Genomic DNA, 21,315 nt, shown 5'->3' on the forward strand with positions numbered 1-21,315 from the left:
GACATTTCCAGGGTGAAGGTTAAGGCAAAATGGGTGAGAAGAATGACTACCCTTTCCACAAATGCTCACTATGAGCTTGGGACACAAGCCTTTAGGTGCCATAGCCCCACAGGGAAGGTGCTACTGCCATCCCCATTTAGCAGATAGGAAAACTGAGGCTCAAGGAGACCAAATAGCCCGTCGGTGTAGATAGCGGCTAGTCCTCTAACCCACTGCCTCTGGAGCCAGCCTGCCTGGGCTTGAGTCCCAGTCGTAGCCTTGCTGGACCTGTGTCCTTGGGCGATTTTTAGCTCTCCATTTTCACATGTGTCAAACGGGGAGAAAACAGAAGCCCCTACCCGAGAGGGCTGCTCTGACAAACGCGTGGGCAGGGGTAAAGCAGGGCCTTGCCTGGTGCCTTGCTGCTGCGGTTTAGTCACTCAGGCTTGTCTGACTCTTTTGCGCCCCCAGAGGCTATAGCCTAGCAGACTCCGCTGTTCGTGGGATTTCCCAGGGAAGAATACTGGAGTGAAGTAACTGCTCAATAAACATTTCCCGCCCCTATTACTCATAGTTGCAGAGCTGGGTTTCAAATCCACGGCTCAATCCAAGGCCCGTACCCGTAACCACCCCTCGACTCTCCTGGGAGGTGAGCACTGTTTCTAGTCAACTTACAGAGCAGAGGAGCAGCTCTTCAGCTGGGCTTGCTCAGCCGTCGCCTATTCCCAGTTTGGGCGCAGTTGGCAAAGAATCAGCCTGCCAAAGCAGGAGACGCAAGAGATGCAGGTTCGACCCCTGGGTCAGGAAGATTTCCCGGATTAGGAAATGTCAACCCACTCCAGTATTCAGGCGAGAATTCCATGGACAGAGGGGCCTGGCAGGCTCCAGTCCATGGGGTCCCAGAGAGCCGGGCACGACTGAGCACGCACGTGCACGCACACACATGCACTGTCGTTCACCCGGGGGAGGGGAGGTGGGCGGCAGGGAGAGGGCTTGGAGGAGCCCAGGTGTTTGCCTGGTGGACAGAAGCGCCCCGGTCAGGACCCTGGGGGCATCCGGGGAGGGAGGTGGAGGTTTGGGCTCGCACCCTCTTCCCCTCCGCACCCCAGGACACCTCTGCAGCTCTGGCCAGATTCCCAACTCGACCCTCACCGTCTCCTCCTGACAGCAGCTTGTGCTCTCTGGAGCCCGGGGCCACTGCAGTCGCCTGGGGCTGGTTCTTGTAATTAGTTCAAGCCCAGCAGGTGGCTCATCCCCGCCAGTTCCGAGACAGGGGAATGAATGAGCTGACCATTTCTCACCCAGCGGGTGGCCTGGACTATGGCGGGGGGGCTGCTGGGACGGCTCCCAGCTCGCCTGCCTGGGGACCCCCAGGGATTCTCAGACCAGCCATCTCCCTCCGCTGACTGACCTGCCCTTGGGCCACCGTGTACCCCAGCTGCACACTGGTCTGCAGAGAGCTGCTGGGGTCCCACAGCCAGCCTGCCCCATGGGCAGGCTTTGTATCCTACCAACTGTGGCCGCTTTCTGTAGCTGCTTTCTGCGGGCAGCCTGCAGAGAGGCAGGGCTGAGCTTCTCTGGCTCTACTCAGGCCTGGGGAGCAGCGGTGGGACTCTGAGGGGTGCTGGGTCTGCCCAGGCCCTCACTTCCCTGCATCCTACTTGGAGCCGGAGGCATTCTTCCTGTTCAAGTCAAGAGAGATTCCCGACACTCCAGTGACCGACCCTGGGGAGGTGCTCCTGTTTTTAGAGAGGAGCACTGGGCTGGGAATCCAGACTCAAGTTCCAGAATCTGGCCTTACTGTTTCCAAGAATAGCTGCACCCATTTACACAAAGCTAAAACAGAGCGACCGTAGGACCCGGAGATTTCACTCCTGGGTATATATCTGAAAACACAAATTAAAAAAGATGCATGTACCCTATGTTTGCTGCTGCCAAGTCGCTTCAGTCGTGTCTGACTCTGTGTGACCCCATAGACGGCAGCCCACTAGGCTCCCCCATCCCTGGGATTCTCCAGGCTAGAACACTGGAGCGGGTTGCCATTTCCTTCTCCAATGCAAGAAAGTGAAAAGTGAAAGGGAAGTCGCTCAGTCGTGTCTGACTCTTTGTGACCCCATGGACTGCAGCCCACCAGGCTCCTCCATCCATGGGATTTTCCAGGCAAGAGTACTGGAGTGGGGTGCCATCGCCTTCTCCAACTCTATGTTTATAGAAGCATTATTCACAACAATGCTAAGATATGGCAGCAACCTCAGTGTCCATCAACAGATGACTGGATAAAGCGGATTTGGTATGCAGTGGAATACTACTCAGCCATCAAAAAGAATGAAACTTTGCCATTCGCAGCCACATGGATGGACTTGGCGGGTATTATGCTAAACACCTAAAATGCTAAGTACTAAAATAAGTCAGACAAACTGATACTGTGTCATATAACTTAGATGTGGAATCTGAAAAGCCCAACAAGTGTGAATGTGACAAAAGGAAGCAGACTCCTAGCTGTGGAGAACAAGCTAAGGGTCGCCACTGGGGAGGGAAGGGGAGGGGCAATGTATGAGAGTAGCAGAGTGAGAGGCACAAATTACTGGGTATAAAATAGGTACGAGGGGTTGGGGAGAGAGAAAGTGGGAGTCTGGGATTAATATACACACCCTACAGAAAAGAAAGTGAAAGTCACTCAGTCGTATCCGACTCTTTGCAACCCCGTGGACTACACAGTCCATGGAATTCTCCAGGCCAGAATGCTGGAGTGGGTTAGCCTTTCCCTTCTCCAGGGGATCTTCTCAACCCAGGGATTGAACCCACGTCTTCTGCATTGCAGGCGGATTCTTTACCAGCTGGGCCGCCAGGGAAGGCCAGTGTGCACACGGCTATATATGAAACAGATAACAAGGGCCACTGTGTAGCGCAGGGAGCTCTACTCAGCAAGCTGTAATAACCTAAATGGGAAAATCCTGTGAGAAAGACTAGACACATGGATGTGCATACCTGAGTCACTTCCTGAACACCTGAAACTAACACAGCACTGTAAATCAACTGCCCTGCAATAGAAAATAAATTTTTAAGAAAAAGGAGAAATAAGCTACAAGGATGCATCGTACAACAGGGGGAACATAGCCAAATTTTTATAATAACTATAAATGGAGTATGACCTTTAAAAAATAAAAGAATCTGGTTTTAGAAAGCAGAGTTCCAGATCTCTCCAGAAGTCCCAGGTTCTGGCCTGGCCTCGTGGAAGTGGGCTCAGCTTCCGTTACCCTCCAGGCAGGCCTGTAACCCTCACTAGCCCCAGGATGAGTGCCTCGTAGTGGGAAAACTCCAGGAAATGGCCACGGGGTGGGGTGCAGGGGTAGGGGAGAGGCTTCTGGTGGACTTGTGGCCTCAAGTCACACCTCAGAGGGGCAACAGAGTCACACTGGAGAGAGACATCAGATCAGTCACAATCTTCTCCTACGCGTTTCTTCTGAGAGTTTTATAGTTTCAACTCTCGCGTTTAGACTGCCGATGGATTCCGAGTTAATTTGCACATGGCGTGAGGGAACGCCCACCTTTATTATCTGCACGCGGCTCTCCGGTTGTTTCAGCACCGTTGCTTGGAACAGACTCTTCCTTGCCCACAGAACCGTCTTGGCATCCTTGTTGAGAATCAGCTGACTGCAGATGTGAGGATTTCTTTCTGGACTCTGATTATTTCACTCCCTCGGAAGAAGTTCAGCCTGGGGCTGGAGAGGGCTGTCGGCAGGTTGGGGCGGGGAGGGCGGCAGAGGCTGCGCCTGCGTCCAGGAGGCCTGGCCAGGAAACCACTGACTCATGGACTTTAAATGAGTGAATTATATATTATGTGAATTCTATCACAACTAAATCAATTGAAATAAAAAAACAAGGGGGAAAAAGCACCAGATGTGCTTAATAAAAATTCAGTAAAACATAACTGATGAAAAAGACAAGCTCTGCAAAGTTCATTAACAGCCTTTCTCTGGGGTGGAAGCCGTGTCCCCCGGCCCCAGGTTTGGAAAAGCTGGTTTGGTGCCACTGTGGCCTTGGGTTGCAGACTTCTACCTTTATCTGCCAATCGCACTTGGAAGCCTCCAGAACAGACACAGGGACCCTAAGATAGAACATTTTACTAATACTTATCAATGCTCTGCCTGCCAGCAGATGGAGCGGCTAAGAGTCGGGGATGCACTTACCCCAGCTCTGGCACTCCCTGGCTGGGTGGCCTCGGTGAGCAGTATAACCGCTCAGCTTCTTCACCTGTCAAAAGGGAAGCGGCGGCAGCTGCCTTCCAGAGCTTTCGCGACTGTTCAGTAAATTAACTTGTGAAAAGCTTAGCACAGTGCCTGGCAGGTGAGCAAACGTGCCATGAACAGTGACTCGCGTGGTTGGAGCCCAGTATATGGGCTTTGAAACCAGGCAAGTGCAGCTGTTCTTTGCCCTCCTGGCTCGGCTGCTTGTGGGTTTAGCTGCGTCTCCCCCCTCCCAAAAGATAAGGCTTCCCTGGTGACTCAGACAGTAAAGAATCCTCCTGCAATCCAGGAGACCCTGGTTAGATCCCTGGGTCAGGATGATCCCCTGGAGAAGAGAGCAACCCACTCCAGTATTTTTGCCTGTGAATTCCATGGACAGAGGAACCTGGCAGGCTATAGCCCATGGGATCGCAAAGAGCTGGACACAACTGAGCAACTGACACTTTCACCTGTTCACAAAAGGTGCTGTAGTCCTTACTCCCCGGGGCTTGTGAACGGGACCTTATTTCATTATTTCACAATAGGGTCTTAGCAGATGTAACCAAGTTAAAACGAGGTCATAATAGATGCGGGTAGTTCCTCATCCAACACCTTGTGTCCTTATAAGACGAGGGAAGTTGGGACCCAGAGACACAGATGTGCAGAGGGAAGACGCCGCGTGAGGATGGAGGCAGACGTCGGGGCGATGCGTCGACAAGCAGAGGATGCTGAGAATTGCCGGCAGCCACCAGCAGCTGGAAGAGGCAAGCGAGGACTCTTCCCTGGAGCTGTCAGGGGGAGCATAGCCCTGCCTACACCTTGATCTTGGACTTCTAGCCTCCAGAACTACAAGAGGATACATTCTTGCTGTTTGAAGCCACCCAGGTTAGAATCAGGTGTTACCGGCAGCCCTGGGGACTCGGCAAGGTCCCCAAGCCCTGCTTCTGCATCTGTGCCATGAGCTGCCTCCCTCCACGAGCTGTGTCTTCATTGCCTAGAACTCTGCTTGGCACCCGGGAGATGCTGAGTAAGGGAGTGGCTGTACAATTGGTCACAAGAAGGCGTGAAACCCACATGGCTCCGCCCTCGCCTTCTCGGAGGGGCATCTCCGCACCTTCTCGGAGGCCTTGCTGTTCACTGTTCACAACAGCCCCGCTTCCCTCTGCTTTGCTTGGCTGCCCTCTCACACGTCGCAGTCCTGGCTGTCTACTTGCTCCTGTCTGCTTCCCTCCCTGCACCGTCTCTTCCCGGAGGACTTGGAATTTTGTCTGTCCAACTGCCGAAGCTGAGTTCCCATACAGCCAATAGCGCCTGGAATGTACCCGGTGTCAATAAATATTTAGTAAATAAATGAAGGAATGAATAATTGATATTTAAAATGTCTGTCTGTATGGACAGCCAAATCACCTTCTAATATACCAGGACTGGAAATGGTCAGTTGTCATTCCAATGCCAAAGAAAGGCAATGCCAAAGAATGCTCAAACTACCGCACAGTTGCACTCATCTCACACGCTAGCAAAGTAATGTGCAAAATTCTCCAAGCCAGGCTTCAGCAATACATGAACCATGAACTTCCAGATGTTCAAGCTGGATTTAGAAAAGGCAGAGGAACCAGAGATCAAATTGCCAACATCCATTGGATCACGGAAAAAGCAAGAGAGTTCCAGAAAAACATCTATTTCTGCTTTATTGACGATGCCAAAGCCTTTGACTGTGTGGATCACAACAAAGTGTGGAAAATTCTAAAAGAGATGATCTCTGAAAGAGAAATCTGTATGCAGGTCAGGAGGCAACAGTTAGAACTGGACATGGAACAACAGACTTGTTCCAAATAGGGAAAGGAGTCCGTCAAGGCTGTATATCATCACCCTGCTTATTTAACTTCTATGCAGAGTACTTCATGAGAAACGCTGGGCTGGAAGAAACACAAGCTGGAATCAAGATTGCCAGGAGAAATATCAATAACCTCAGATATGCAGATGATACCACCCTTACGGCAGAAAGTGAAGAGGAACTAAAGAGCCTCTTGATGAAAGTGAAAGAGGAGAGTGAAAAGATTGGCTTAAAACTCAACATTCAGAAAACTAAGATCATGGCATCTGGTCCCATCACTTCATGGGAAATAGACGGGGAAACAGTGGAAACAGTGTCAGACTTTATTGTCTTAGGTCCAAAATCACTGCAGATGGTGACTGCAGCCATGAAATTAAGACGCTTACTCCTTGGAAGGAAAGCTATGACCAACCTAGAGAGAATATTAAAAAGCAGACATTACTTTGCCAACAAGTGTCCGTCTAATCAAAGCTATGATTTTTCCAGTGGTCATGTATGGATATGAGAGTTGGACTGTGAAGAAGGCTGAGTGCCAAAGAATGATGCTTTTGAACTGCGGTGTTGGAGAAGACTCTTGAGAGTCCCTGGGACTGTAAGGAGATCAACCAGTCCATCCTAAAGGAGATCAGTCCTGAATATGAAGCTGAAACTCCAATACTCTGGCCACCTTATGTGAAGAGCTGACTCATTTGAAAAGACCCTGATGCTGGGAAAGATTGAGGGCAGGAGGAGAAGGAGATGCCAGAGGATGAGATGGCTGGATGGCATCCCCAACTCAAAGGACATGAGTTTGCGTAAACTCTGGGAGTTGATGATGGACAGGGAGGCTGGCATGCTGCAGTCCATGGGATTGCAAAGAGTTGGACATGACTGAGTGACTGAATATATTTGAACAAAATAAGACATTCTGGCATTGTGCTTATCAGACAGGAAGTTCAATACTGGACTGTCCATGTCACACGTGAACACTGACATGGATTTGGACCCAGGTCGGCTGGACTCCAAGTCCAGTGGTCCGTTCAGAGGGCCTGAGTAGTGAGGGGGCCCTGGGTAGTAGTGGATGGGAGAATGGCTCCGGGGGCTTGGGTGCAGGAATGGAGAAGCAGGCAGAGTGGGGGCGATGATGGACGTGCTCTCCCCCCCGACTCCTGCAGGCCCCTGAACGAACGAGAGCCCCACTGGGTTCTGAATGCGAGGTGCTCCCAGCTGGGGGGCAGGCTCCCCAGGGTCCCCGCTCTTCGTTCTGCACTCCCTCCCCCCCACCCCCTGAGCTCGCTTGGCGCTTGCATCACCAACAGTCTTTGTGCCAAGGTCGGTGGCTCAGAGACGCTGTTAGGAACCTCAGCTCTGGTCTCGGGCAGACCTGCGGGGGAGCCTCAGCTCTGCAACTCACGTGGATGAGCCCCTTAGCCTCCCAGAGCCTCCCTTTCCTCATCTGTAGAACGGGGATGACAACACCTACTCTGAGAGGCACTCACGGGAGTCACGTGATGAACCGTAGCTCGAATACTCAGCGCACAGGGGAGGGCACAAAGGGCTTGCCTGCTAGGGGCCTTGATTCTTGGCTCTGGGTTTGAGGCCCTCGGAGGCAGCTCTGCCCGGGGAGGGTGGCCCGGAAGCCCTGTGCCTCCGTCTTGCGGCAGAACCAGAAGAACAGCCTCTTCCACTTCAGCGGGTGGGGGTGTCTGGGCCCTTCAACATTTAATTGATTGTAACATCCCAGGCTGAACACGCTCCCCTGCGTGACCTACTCCCCCAAGAAGAGCCTCAGCGAGCCTTCCGTGACTGTGTATAATGCGTTCCTGGGGCCCAGCACGCAACTTTCAAATTGGCTTACAATTTATCTGCGGCTCGGATAAAAACATTTTAATGGCTGTGTGCGGCGCGAACCCTCGGTGTCACCCACGGGGCTCCCAAATGTCTTTCCCCACCACAGAGCAGGGATGTTATAAGCGTGAAATTACAGCCGCGCTTGCATTTTGCTCTCCACCCCGAGGCCTCTGGAAACAGCGCGTTAGAATGCTCCAGACGGATGCCGTCTTGGTAGTGGCAGACCAGGACGCCCGCCTCTCCTGTGGACCCGCTCCGGGCTTGTGAGGCTCGTGAGGGCGGGGGTGGGCTCTCCCCAGCTCCTTGGTGCCCCCACCACGGTCCCCCAAATGGGGCGGGAGCTGTCTTGCCCTGCTGTTGGCTGCCACGGCCCTTAGGGTCCCTGGTGGCCCAAAGGAGACCCCAGCTTCCAATGACCTCCACCCGCTCGGAGGTCACTGTGTGTGTGCGTGAGACAGATTGGACTCTTTCTCCATCATGCCACGGACAGGTCAAAACAGTGAGTCGACTTTAATTTCTGAAGCCTGCCTGTTAAAGAAGAGAGTCGTGCAAGAGGAGGGGACACAAAATTTAGACCTTTCTAGCTGTGCCTGATTTTTAACTGACACGGACACTGTTTATGGTGACAGATACTATTTTTATGTATTTATGTATATTGAAGTACAGTCGATTTACACTGAGAGAGTCTGGCGGCGGGGGCTCCCTTGGACTTGAGGCGTCTAATTCTCATTTCCTGTACAGAAGCCCCGGGGAGGGAAATGGCAATCCATTGCAGGACTCTTGCCTGGAGAATTTCACGGACAGAGGACCCTGGTGGGCTCCAGTCCATGAGATCGCAAACAGTCTGACATACTGGGTGGCTAACACACACACCCACACGCACGGTTCTTTAAGAAATTATTATTATTGGGCACACTGCACAGCTTATGGGATCGTAGTTCCTCAACTAGGGCCTTGGCAGTGAAAGCACAGGGGCCTAACCTTTGGACTGAACCAAGGAATGCTTTGATTTACAAACCATCATGTTGTGTTAATTTCTGGTGTGCGGCGAAGCGCATCAGTTACGCATGTACCTACAGCCACTCTTGTGGATACAGATACACACGCGTACGCACAGGGACGCATATGTACGTATCCTGTTTCACGCTCTTTTCCGTGATGGTTTGTTGCAAGATACTGAAACTAGCTCCCTGTCGTCTGTCTCTTTTATATACAGCAGTTGGCAGAGAGGTGCTGTTTACGGAACACTCAGACTGTGTCGGGGCCCAGAACCTTCTACGCTCTGGATTAGGTCATTTAATCCTCGCAGTCCTGGCCGAGCAAGCCACTTGCTTCTCCGCACCTGGGTCCACGATGCAGGCTCTGCCTCGTGGTGTGAGGCGGCCGCTGGGTCACGGGAGATGACACGCAGGAAACGGCCCTGTACTCAGCGCCTCGGTCTCTCCAGCCTTTCCCTCACCAGTCTGGACCTTGGTGAGCCTCAGAAGCCAAGCTGCTCCGGGGCTGGGGCAGCCACCAGTGGGGTCTTTCCCTGAGCCTCAGTCGTCTCGACTGGGAATTGGGGATACTAGCAACCCTGTCCCTTAGGGACTGTTGCGAGAATCAGGTGAAAGGCTCCACTGGAAGTACCATGGAATTGGGACAAGCTGGTCAAGGGTGAGATGTGGATGTCCTTTTCAAAGCTGGGAAGTGTCCTGGCTCCTCCCAGGATGGGCAGGCCTATAGGAGAATGGATAGACAGAGTGGGGCCACCCTGATTCCCAGGACCTGGACCCCCTTCCCAAGGACCACAGTGTACAAAGCTGTGAGCGTTCACTTCTCAGACTGGCTTAAGGCTCCTTGGAATAAGAAATGGTGGACGAGACTTCTCTGTGCCAGGGCTGAAAGCAGGGGCCAGGAGGAAGCAGCCACATCCATGCCTGAGAGCAGGCAGGCCAAGACGGTGTGCATGAAGACAGTGAGATCAGACCTACTGAGCCTCCTGGCCACCTCATGCTGGGCTGCTGCTGCTGCTGCTGCTGCTGAGTCGCTTCAGTCGTGTCCGACTCTGCGACCCCATAGACAGCAGCCCACGAGGCTCCCCCGCCCCTGAGATTCTCCAGGCAAGAACACTGGAGTGGGTTGCCATTTCCTTCTCCAATGCATGAAAGTGAAAAGGGAAAGTGAAGTCGCTCAGTCGTGTCTGACTCTTAGCGACCCCATGGACTGCAGCCCACCAGGCTCCTCCGTCCATGGAATTTTCCAGGCAAGAGTACTGGAGTTGGGTGCCATCGCCTTCTCTGCATGCTGGGCTAGGTGTTTGCAAACCTTTTCTGATTTAAATCTCACAATCACCCTAGGAAGGAGGCATCCTTACCCCTATTTTACAGATGGAGAGACTGAGGCCCAGGGAGGCTAATGAATCCGAGGTCACCTGGTGGATCTGGGATTCAGATCCAAATCCGCATGTCCTTATTTTGTATGTGGGAGGGATGCGGCATTCTCCCGTGTCTGGGGGGAGGTGAGAGTCAGAAGGAGGAAGGAGAAATATATTTGCCTATAAATAAGAGTAGCTGCTGATACATGTAGAGATAATGATACCAGCAGAGATATTACAGAGAGAGTATTTTTGGAAGACTTAGAGGTTTAGGCCAGCGGTCCTAGAATGTGGTCCTGGGACCTACATCATCAGGGAACCTGTAAGAAATGCAGATTCCCAGGCTCTACCCAGGTCTGATGAATCAGGGGCTGTATCTTCATAAGCCCTCCAGGCACTTCTGACATTCATTAAAGTTTGAGAACCGCTAGTTTAGACCGTGGGCTTTGGCCTCAGATGGCTGTTACAACCCTAGATAAATCATTTCCCCTCCCTAAGCCTCGGTCTCCTCTTATAACAGGGGTCACAACATCTCCTGGCTCCCAGGGCTGTCCCTAGGATTCCATAAGAAAACCTGTCTGAAGCAGGAGGGTCACCCACTGTCAGGCACGTGCCAGGGTGGGACAAGGTATCCAGTCCCGTGGGCACAGCACGCACTGGTGAACCTGACCCTTCGGGGGTAACGGGGCTGGAGAGACTGGTGACAAGCATGGTGGTCTCTGAGCACGAGGACAGTCAGAGGACTGACCGAGATGGGGGAGGTGGCTATTCCAGGGCGAGCCCCACCTGGGATGCCCTGAACGTCCAGGGGTCAGAGCATTCCTGGGGCTCTGGGGAGGGTGGCATCTCTTGCCTGCCCCTCTCTGGTCCCTCCTGGAGCTCAGCCTCCTGCTCAGTAACTGGGGTCCCACGAGCTGTCTGCCCATCCCTGCTTCGACTGCCACCTGCCCTGGGAGGGGCCCAGAGGCTCAGAGCCCCTGCCCCAGGGCCTGCTGGGAGCACACTGCCGGGCCAGCTGGGCACCCCGGGCTGGGCCCCGAGACCTCTCTGCCTCTGCGGGAGCTGGGGGGGAGGCGTAGGGCTCCCTCCCTCCACTTCCTCACTGTGAAGAAGGGCACCAACCCCATGGGGGCAGGAACCGGCTCAGGATCCTTCAGTGAGCTGGTGAGACCATGTGCCTCCTGGACCGTCTACACTGCCTCAGCCGGACTGTCTACACGGCCTGGGCCGGACCATCTACACTGCCTCGGCCGGACCGTCTACAGTGCCTCCATCTGTCTACACCGCCTCCATCTGTCTACACTGCCTCAGCTGGACCGTCTACACTGCCTCCATCTGTGCAACCCAGCTGGCCTGGGAGTCAAGAGGCCTGGGTTCCGACCCCAGCACAAAGTGGCCTGATCTCACAGGAAGGCTTTGTGATCCTTGCTGTGTGCCTTCAAGCAAGTTGCTAGCTCTCTTGTGCCTATCCATACCTGTCTGCAAAATAGGGGTAGTGAGTCCCCCCTCGGGTTGACTGTGAGATCTGGGTGACGCAAGGTCTGGGAAGCACCTAAGTGCATGGCCCCCAGGAGCCTTCCCCGAGCCCCCTTCTAAACTAGCCACTCCACTGGTAGTGACTCTTGGTCCCACAGCCCTGCGTGACTTTCTTCCCAACATTCACCACTGCCCACAGTCATCTCGTAAGTGTCCCCTGTGGCTCAGTGGTAAAGAATGCGCCTGCAGTGCGGGAGACGCACGTTTGATCCCTGGGTCGGGAAGCTCCCCAGGAGAAGGGAATGACAACCCACTCTGGTACTCTTGCCTGGGAAACCCCGTGGACGGAGGGGCCTGGTGGCTACAGTCCAGGGGGTTTAAAGGGTCAGACGCTGAGCGACTGGGAATGAGCCCAAGGTCATCCCACTCACCTGTCTATGCTTATGCTTTTGACTCGTCTCATGCAGCGACTTAGCGCCTACACAGCGTGCACAGATTCACATTCCCCAAGGACAAGGATGCTTCCTACTGGAAGCGTGTGGCCATTACCTGGCACAGAGCAGGTTCCCAACAAATATCTGATGAGTAAACAATGGAGAACATGGCCCTTGTCAGACTGGGAGCCCCTCGATGGGACGAAGAGTTGCATCCCCCACTGGCTCCCTTGATGTGACCGGCTCGGGGCCAGACGCTGAGAACATTTCTTACTGAAGTGTGCAGGAGCTGTTCCATGGGTGGAGGACGGCAAGAGGGGAGACGTCCCTGGCGTAGCCCTCCCAGCACGGCCCGACCCCCGGAAGCCAGAACATGCAGTCTGCCACTCTGCGGGATTCCGTGTCCCTCTGGAGGCCAGGCCTGTGGAGGTTTTCCATTTCCCCAGAAGCAGTGACTTTCCACGGGGCCTCTGTGCTTTCACTGCTGGCCCGAGAACAGCAAGCTTTGTTTCCCTGATATATATCATCGGATAAGGAAAGCAGGGAAGTCTGCAGTCAAGACCACATGCCTGGAATCCTGGCCACAGGGCTGACCCAGAACTCAAGAGTGTGCCTGGTAAGACCACAAGTGCCAGCAGGGGCCTCTGAGATCACTTGGGAAAAGCTGTGTTTTATAAGCTGGGAGACCGAGGCTGTTATGGGGGCACACCAACCAGAGACAGGCACTAGTATGCGTGTCCCCATTTTACAGATGGAGAGATGGAGGCACAGACGCAGGGTGGAAACCCAGCAGCACTGACAGCCAGTCTAGCACGCTTTCTAACTTGTCCTCCGACACGTCTGTGTTCTGGGAAAGGCCTCAGGAAGCACACGGAGGGGCCATTCTCTCTGCAGAGAGTGTGCAGCCTCCCTGAGATGCTGTCTCAACCCCCTCCCCTGCCCCAGAGGCTCCTTGAGTCTCATCCCCCTGGGGAGGGTCCACCTGCACTGCTCACAGGGTTTCCAGGAACATGGCTCCTGGCTTCCACCTGGAAAAGGTGTCCACACAGCTCAGCGTCTCCTCCTTGTGACCTCAGCAGGTCACAGAGCCTGGAGCTGGGAGGTCCATGAATGTCCCACTTGGCGTGCGTCTCACTCCCATCTTACAGAAGGGGAAACTGAGGCCCAGAGGCCACTGCAGGCTGCTGCCTCACGGAAAGTCCCAGAGCCCTTTTGGGTCCTCTTTCATCCTAATCAATGTATCAGAGCCTCTTCAAAGCTCCGAGTCCAGGTGCATGGGGGGTCCCCCGATAAAATTCTCGCCCGCCAAAGTGCGAGTCCACGGGGCTCCGGGGGGTGAGGCTGAGCCCCGCCTCCCTGAGGCCCGGGTGAGAGGCCACAGGTCAATCCTGGGCATGGCTGGCCTCTTGCTCTCAAGGGCAAGCCGAGGCGAGAAGAGGGTCTCCTGCCAGTACGGTGGGCATCTGGGCAGGTGGTTCCCGGGCCAGCCCCTCTGCGTGCCTGGGTACACACAGGCGCACGTGCACAGGCGCACGTGCACGCACGGCGACACCAGGGCCCACAGCCCTGCACTCACCCATGACGTTCAGGAAGATGTTGCCCGAAGCCAGGACCACCTTCTCCCTCGTGGCGCGGTCGTAGATGCCTACGTGGCACTCATAGGGGCCGTTGTCGGAGACGCGGACCTCGGGCAGCCTGCAGGGGGCACAGAGGAGCAGAATGGGGACCCATTGTCCGGGGCCGGAAGTCACAGCAGCTAGGAGACCAATCCCCAGAGCCCCACCATCCAGCATTCTCTCAGCAATGCTCCTGGCCCCACCAGCGCGCACCCACGCGCCGTGCTGGGAGCGGGAGCGACTTCACGGAACACCGACTGCACCCAGGCCCTGCGCCCTAGGCTCCTGCGGGTGAAGGGGTGGCCTGCAGTGAAGTTACATGTGACGATGTGACCTCAAGACCTCTGGAAGCAGGAACACCACATTAAGGTGGTCAGGGGACCACTGCCCATGGTTCCCAGATGCTGTGATGCCTGTCGGGGAGAGAGGCTTCTGGCAAGTGAGATCTGGACACTCAGAAGGGGAGGAGCTTTGACCTGGAGCTCAGACGCTATGCAGCCGCGACGGGGAAACCCAAGCATCGTCGAGCGAGTTCGGCTTCTCTGGGCCTCATGGAGCGCCCAACAAGGGGCCTGTTCTGGCCACGACAGAAGGAAGGTCTCTGCGCTCGCGTCTTGGGGGTTCTCATGCAGCCGCGGAAAGCTCCAAGAAGAAGCCGACGCTCAGGGAACCCCAGGAAGTGCCGAGCACAGGGCCCTATCCATAATGCCAGCCCTGCGGTCCTACCAGAGGCCTGGCGGGGGAGAGGGTGGTGGCTAAGGGCAGGCAGAGGCTCCAAGGCCCGCACGCCTGTCCCAGTCCTGCTGGCGCCAAGGCGTGTCCTTCAGTTCCGCCTTCACACCCAGCCCTGCGCCAACTCAGGTCGCTCTCCTCTCAGCCCGCCTCTCTTACACCTGCGACTTCAGAGCAGTCGCGCCTCAGGGCCACGCCTTTCCCCTCTCTCTTCAGCTGTCCCCACCCCCACCTTTGTCTTCCAGCCCCTTTGCGTGTGACTCACAGTCCCCCAGCCGCACCTCTGTGCCCACACACACACACACACATGCGCGCGCGCACGCATGCACACAAACACACCCCTGGGCTCCCAGCCTCTCTCCCCATCCAGGGGTCTCACAAAGGAAGCCAACCCATCTAAACATGGCTCCTTGCTGCCCACCGCCCAGCTCACTTTAGCATAAGCAAACATCTCCATTTCCACAGAATACACAGAGGCTGAAACCTGGTCTACCGACTTGTCATGAAAGGACTTCAAGAATGGGGAGCTTTTCATCAGGGAAGCTCGGTGGAGAAGGTGCTGTCTCCTGTCTCGGAAGAAAAGAGCGTGGTGGCAGCGGAAACAGCGGGGAACTGTTTTCCTCTGGGAACTGTTTTCTCTGTTTGTAACTCAGCTAGCCTGGAAACAAATAAAAAGCCTCTCTGCCGGGCAGGGCTGCGGAGTGACAGTCACCTGGAATGACATGTTTGGCTGGTGCTCATGGGTGCCTGTTATAGAGGCAACTCGAGGCATAGGTGACGGGTGCACAGGTGACATCTCTGTGAAGACGCAGCCTCCAGGGACACGTGGAGCTGGCAGCTACCCAAGCGATGTAACAAAGTACTAAGGGCCCGGCTGACACGCGGGTGGGGGCGCACAGGCAGCAGCCACACAGCAGGCGCATTGCTGTGACCGGGACACGGGGGGGCGTGCTGGGGCAGCCACGGCGCTCGTGCTCCGGTGACGCACACAGGTTGTGAAGCAGACCCGCGCCGGGGACGTCTGGACTGGCGCTTTATGGAGGCGGCGGCTTCTTGCCTGGGGACTATTTCTGCATCCTTGGATGTTCCTTCTGCCGAGTCCCCCTAGCTCTGTGAGTGGTCCTGCCTTCCACCAGGGATCCAAGTGATACTCCAGGCACCATCCTTGGAATCTCCCGTTTCTCTGCTCCCCCAAACACAGTCAGGGACCAAGTCCTGGCTGGTCTACCTCTTAGACGTTCCCTAAAGCACTCTCTTCCCTGTATCTCCACAGTCAACAAGTCTCTCACCTGGAATACAGGAGGAACAGGTAACCAGCTTCTCTGCCATGCCACCCTCCCTCTTGATCCTTCTCCAGGTAGAACCCAGATCTTTTCAAATGCAAATGGGATGAATGGCGGTCCCCTACCTAAAGCCCTTCAAAGGCTTCTTTCTGCTCTGCAGCTGAAGAGCAGGATTCTTATCTGGGCCAACAAGGCTCAGCAGAGTTGGTTCCCGCCACACCTCAGCCCCCACCTTCCTCCAGTGACAGCGGTGTTGCTTCCATTCCTCCCATGTGCCAAGCTCCTTTTTTAAAAACAGACTTTCGATTTTGGAATTATTTTAGATTTACAGAAAGGTTGCCCAGAGAACAGAGTTCCCTAACACCCCTCACATGTTCCCCTTTGTTAACTCTCACACGATCACAGTACAGTTGTCAGACTAAGAACCGACATTAATGCGTCATTATTTATTCAACCCCAGACTCTACCCAAATTGCACCAGTTTTTCCACTAATGCCTCTTTTCCATTTCAAAAATCCCATCCAGGATCCATTATCGGTAACACTCACGGTGCGTTGAGCCAAGTTTCTTTTCTGAGTTAGCACTTTTGATTGCAACAGTCTGTTTCCCTGCGAATGCTGCGTCTTCTTCCTCCGGCTACAACCCTCAAGTCACACAGTTACTTAGAACATGACCACCGGGACTAGGTGGCCATGGAGGATTGATTACTTTGACAGCCTGGATTAACAGCCTCCCTGTATCTTGCAAAATGCCTTCATAGCTCTTCCCACCTAGAAGTGGAGTCTTCTTCACTGAAGCCCACCAGGCTCCTCTGTCCATGGGATTCTCCAGGCAAGAATACTGACTGGAGTGGGCTGCCAAGCCCTCCTCCAGGGGATCTTCCCAACCCAGGGATGGAGCCCAGGTCTCCCACATTGCAGGCAGATTCTTTACTTGCACCTGAGCCACCAGGGAAGTCCTCCTACCTAGAGGAGGAATCTATTTCCCCATTCTTGGCCCCATGACTTGCTTCAACTAACAGTGGTGAAAGTGATGGCGTGCAAATTCCAAGTTTAAGTTTCAAAAGAATGATCTCTGTCTCTCCCTCTCCTCCTACCCCTCTCTCTCTCCATCCTCTGCCTCTGTCCTGAGGACAAGCCTCTGATGGAGGCTGAGAGTAAGTGGAGGGAGGCCCCACTTCCTCAGCTGGTCCAGGCAAGGCCACTCTCGGGAATAAACCTGGCCAACCCTTGGCCTCCTGAGCAAGAATGCATGGCTGGTGCATAAACCACCCCGACTTGGGGCTGCTGGTTGTGTAGCAATAGCTAACTCTTAACAGCAGGCCTCTGGACACTCCTCCTTAGCAGTCCTTGTCTCCATTGTAACTCACTGACTTCCATTAACGACTCACAAACAGCCTCCTCCCCTACCACACACAGTAAGAATCCACGAAGGCCAGGTCTGTGTCCAGCTGGCTTGCCAGTGTGTCCCAGGGCCTTGCCCCGTGCTTGGCATCGTGGTCGGTACTCAGACAACAGTTGCAAAATGAGCGGACAGCGAGACCTTCCAGAAAGCCGTGGTGTGAGTCTCTCTCTGCTGCAAACCATGCTGTCCCGCCATCCCCTCCCCTGCGCGAAGGCAGATGGGCGTTCCCGTCTGCAGATTCAGCAGCTCCCACTCAGCCGTGATCTGGACCGATCCGCCTCTTCTCAGCGCCTCCTCTGAGCCTGTGCCATCAGTGTTACCGTCCTAAAGTGGGTTAAGTGGCCGGGAGACCCCCTTTTTCTCCAGATTTGAGTGGCATTGATCTGCATGCCGGCTAGAAGGCCTTCCGCAGATAGCAGGGCCCCGAGGGGCCTGGGGGTGAGGAGACCTACTCTCATCAGCCGTGGGCTGCAATCAATAAACCATTAATAACGGCAAAGGTTTCTGGCAAGTTCAGGGTAATACAGTTTAGCAGCTGGAGTTTACTAACACCGACAGTGGTTCTGAAGGGCGAGTAACTGTGTGTTTGAAAGCTGGGCACGGAGACAGCCAGGGCCCCACTGGCTGTCCCCACAGCCGCCCGGGGCTCAGGCGAGGCCGGGCGCAGCCTGGTTACTGGGGCTACCGTAGGTCCAGGGCCAGGGCCGTAGGCAATCCATGTTGAGCACGGGTATTCACACCGGCTGTGCACTACGCCCCACGCTGAGCTTAGGGCTCGGGGCCTGGGCAGGAGCACAGAGACGCCAAGGATGTTTCCTGCATCTGCGGCTCTTTGTTCAGCCTGTTCCCCAGCTTGGGCCACTCTTCCTTTCTTGTTCCCACGACAAGCCTCCAGCCCTCTTTCAAAGCCTGGCAGTCGAGTCTCGCTTTCCCCGTTCATGACCCCTCTCCGTCAGACAGTTGAGAAGATTATGTGGGATAATTCAAGGGCTTAACTTAGAGCTGATGTGGCTTGAGAGCCCAACAGACCAGAATTACTAGGTACCCAGTGGCCCTTAGGCTTCACATTCAGGTGCTGCCTCTGCCAGGCAGGCTGCCCTGACGGCCCATGCCTGGTACAGACGGAGTCCCCCTCTGCGCCTCCCCAGGGCTGTGTCTGTCTGAAGCACCTGCCCTATCCATAGCCTGCTACGTTGGTACCCATTCGTCTTCCTTCCCAGGGAAGCAGATAAGCTCCTTAAAGGTGAGCCTGGCCATGTGGCAGGTTCTCCAGGGATAGCCGCTGTATGAATGAGGGTGCAGGAGTTACCAGAGCCAGGACCTAGGTGCCCTCGGTTCTGGTCTGGGCTCTGCACCTGACTAGCTGCATGAAGCTGGATAAAGTTCTTTGGCTTCTTCGAGCTTTGGTTTCTCCAGCTCATAAATGAGTGTAACTATACCTGCCTTTGGGAGGAGCTGATATTTACAGAGGTCTACAGTGAGTGGCATTGTGATACCATATCTCCTTGGATCCTTGACACCACCCTGTTATAATGCAGTGCCTAAAACCAGCTCTTGAATATATTATATAGCAATAATATTGTCCCCATTGTACAGATGAGGAAACTGAGGCATCCAGAGAAGAGGGACTGTGAAGAGGTCACAGAGGGAGTAGGTGGGTGCTATGATTCAAAACCAAGTCTGATGGATGCCAAGACCCGAGAGAGGCCTTTGGAAGCTCCAGTCCCTCCCCACACTGCTTCTTGGATCTTCCTTCCCCAGCAAATTAATTTGAGCTCCTGGGGACTGGAATTTTCCTCCGCTGTTCTTCAGTGTGTTTTCTATTCTGAGCCTCGCCTCTCCAGGTAATAAGAGCCATCTGCTTCCTCCCTGCCAGGAGAAATGGGATGGTCTTTTATTTTCCCGAATTCCCTTCTCCCACCTTGGGGCGGCCCCTCAATTGCAGAGCCCTCTGTAGTCACATTCTCCACACTCCATGACTTTACAACCTCCCGTCATCCTTCCTTTCCTAACGTTGTCTCTCCGCTGGGAAGAGTTCTAGATTCTCCCAGACTGGAGGTCATGGGCTTGGGAGCAGAGGGCGGGGCTTTGAGGAAACAGGCTGCACAGTTCAGAGTTACTCTTCCCGTATTCTTGGTGAATCAGATGACCCAGTAAGTGACTTTTGCTGAGACCTGAAACCTAAATTAATGAAATGCATGTGCACTAAGAGAAGAGCCTGGCGCTTGTCAGATCTTCCCCTACGCCATTAATGGATTAAAATTTTGAAATAAACTCTTAAGCGTCTACTGTGTTTGCAGTGTTGAGTGCATAGTATGGAAGGATACAGAGCAATAGAGATCTTCCTCGACTTACAATAAGGTCACATCCTGATAAACCCATTAAAAGTTGGAAATATCAAGCTAAAAATGCATTTAGTACACCTAACCCATTGGATATCATAGCTTAGCCTTGTCTTAAATGTGCTTAGGACACTATCATTAGCCTACCGTTGGTCAAAACCAACTAACACAAAGTCTATCTTACAATAAAGTATTGAACATCCCCGGTGGTCCAGATGGTCAAGAATCTGCCCGCAACGTAGGAGACCAGGGTTCAGCCCCCTGGGTCAGGAAGATCCCCTGGAGAAGGAAATGGCAACCCACTGCAAGTGTTCTTGCCTGGAGAATCCCATGGACAGAGGAGTTTGGTGGGCTACAGTCCACGGGGTCGCAAAGAGTCGGACACGACTGAAGTGATTGAGCACACACACCACGCCATGTATACACACCACCGAAGCCACTGCCACCGTCAAGATAGTAAACGTATCGCCCCAAAGCTTCCTTGTGCTCCTGCTCTGCCCCTAACCCCAGGCAACCACCGGTCCACTCTCTGCCACTGTGCGCCAGGCTCACGCACTCCAGGGATTCATATAAATTGAACTGTAGAACACACACTGCTTCCTGTTGGGTCTCTCTCACTCGTCATTACTGGGATTCCCGCATGCTGCCTTTATCACTAGCCTGTCCCTTTTCAAGACCGAGCGGCCTCCGTGGCAGATACACCCGCTCCGATCTATCCGCTGACCTGTTGATGCGTGCCTGGGCCGCTCTCTGGCCACGACAAATACAGCTGCTTGTGAGCCTCCGTGGACAGGCCTCTGTGTGAGCGTGCTCCCACCTCTCCCGGCTGTCACCAGGGAGGTGCGGCTGGGCGCGCTTTAATGTGAGGGCGCAGCCTGCCTGCTTTCACAGAGCCTCTGGGCCTTTTATGGCTTTCTGCCTCTGCACACTCTACCTGGGGCGCTCTGTTTAGAAGCGGCTCCTTCTACATTACCTTATTTCTACTTTTAAGATGCTGCTCTAAGCCGAAATAGCAAGCCCTGTTGGCATTGTGTGGCCGCATGGATAAAAAGGCCAGGGAAGGGGGGGCTGCTGCAGGACTTCCCTATGAAGAAAATGTGGGTGACATTTCCCTTTTCTTCTCGTCTTCTTTCAGGGGACGGGCGCTCGCAGGACAGGTGACCCGCGGTCAGCACCTTCCCTCCACCCTGCGGATTCTGCTCCGCCTGGACCCGCTCCACTTCCGTCCTCATTCTTGCCATCTCAACCTGCCCGAGTCCCCTCCCTGCTGCCAAAGTGGCCTTATCACAGTGAGGCTCTGGCTCTCTCGATTTAAAACCTCCCCGTGGCTTCCAGCCACTGGATGATCGAGCCCAAACCCAGTCTGACCGTGGGAGCCTCCTTGATCAGGCCCTGGACCCAGAGAGGAGGAGGGGACGGTGGGATGGAGGGAAGAAAGGGGCGTGTGGCCTCACATCTCTTGCCAAAATTCAGCAGCGGGATAAGAAGGCTTGTCGGAACCGGACTCTGACAGTGTACCCTGTTTCAAAAGCATGTGGTCACGCAGGGGTCTTCGTGCATGTAGACAGTACCTCATTCCAGGCTAATGGAAAAGATTCAGGTAGCGATTGGTCCTTTGAGGCTCTGCTTTAATGAAGAGATGAGAGAGCCTTTCATTTGTATAACCATTGATTGCATAGAAACGGAGCTTCTAAGGAGCCTGGACATAGTTCGTTCTTACAAGTAGGTTAAGCACGCCCCCCACAATCCTATTAGGTGGGTGCCTGTGCAGCTGTCCATGATGCTTGCTGGAAAGATCTCCAG

The 21,315-nt window shown here is 54.3% G+C and overlaps 1 protein-coding gene across 1 annotated transcript in view; it reads right to left on the minus strand.

Annotated features, from left to right (window-relative positions):
- IGSF21 (immunoglobin superfamily member 21) overlaps positions 1–21,315 on the minus strand; it is a 274,518-nt gene that overhangs the window by 30,301 nt on the left and 222,902 nt on the right. Inside the window, exon 4 of the mRNA XM_068969274.1 lies at positions 13,712–13,830. Coding sequence (XP_068825375.1) covers positions 13,712–13,830 — 119 coding nt within the window. The remainder of the gene's footprint in view (positions 1–13,711; positions 13,831–21,315) is intronic.

The sequence above is a fragment of the Capricornis sumatraensis genome, chromosome 3 (assembly GCF_032405125.1).
Source record: "Capricornis sumatraensis isolate serow.1 chromosome 3, serow.2, whole genome shotgun sequence".
Taxonomy (NCBI): domain Eukaryota; kingdom Metazoa; phylum Chordata; class Mammalia; order Artiodactyla; family Bovidae; genus Capricornis; species Capricornis sumatraensis.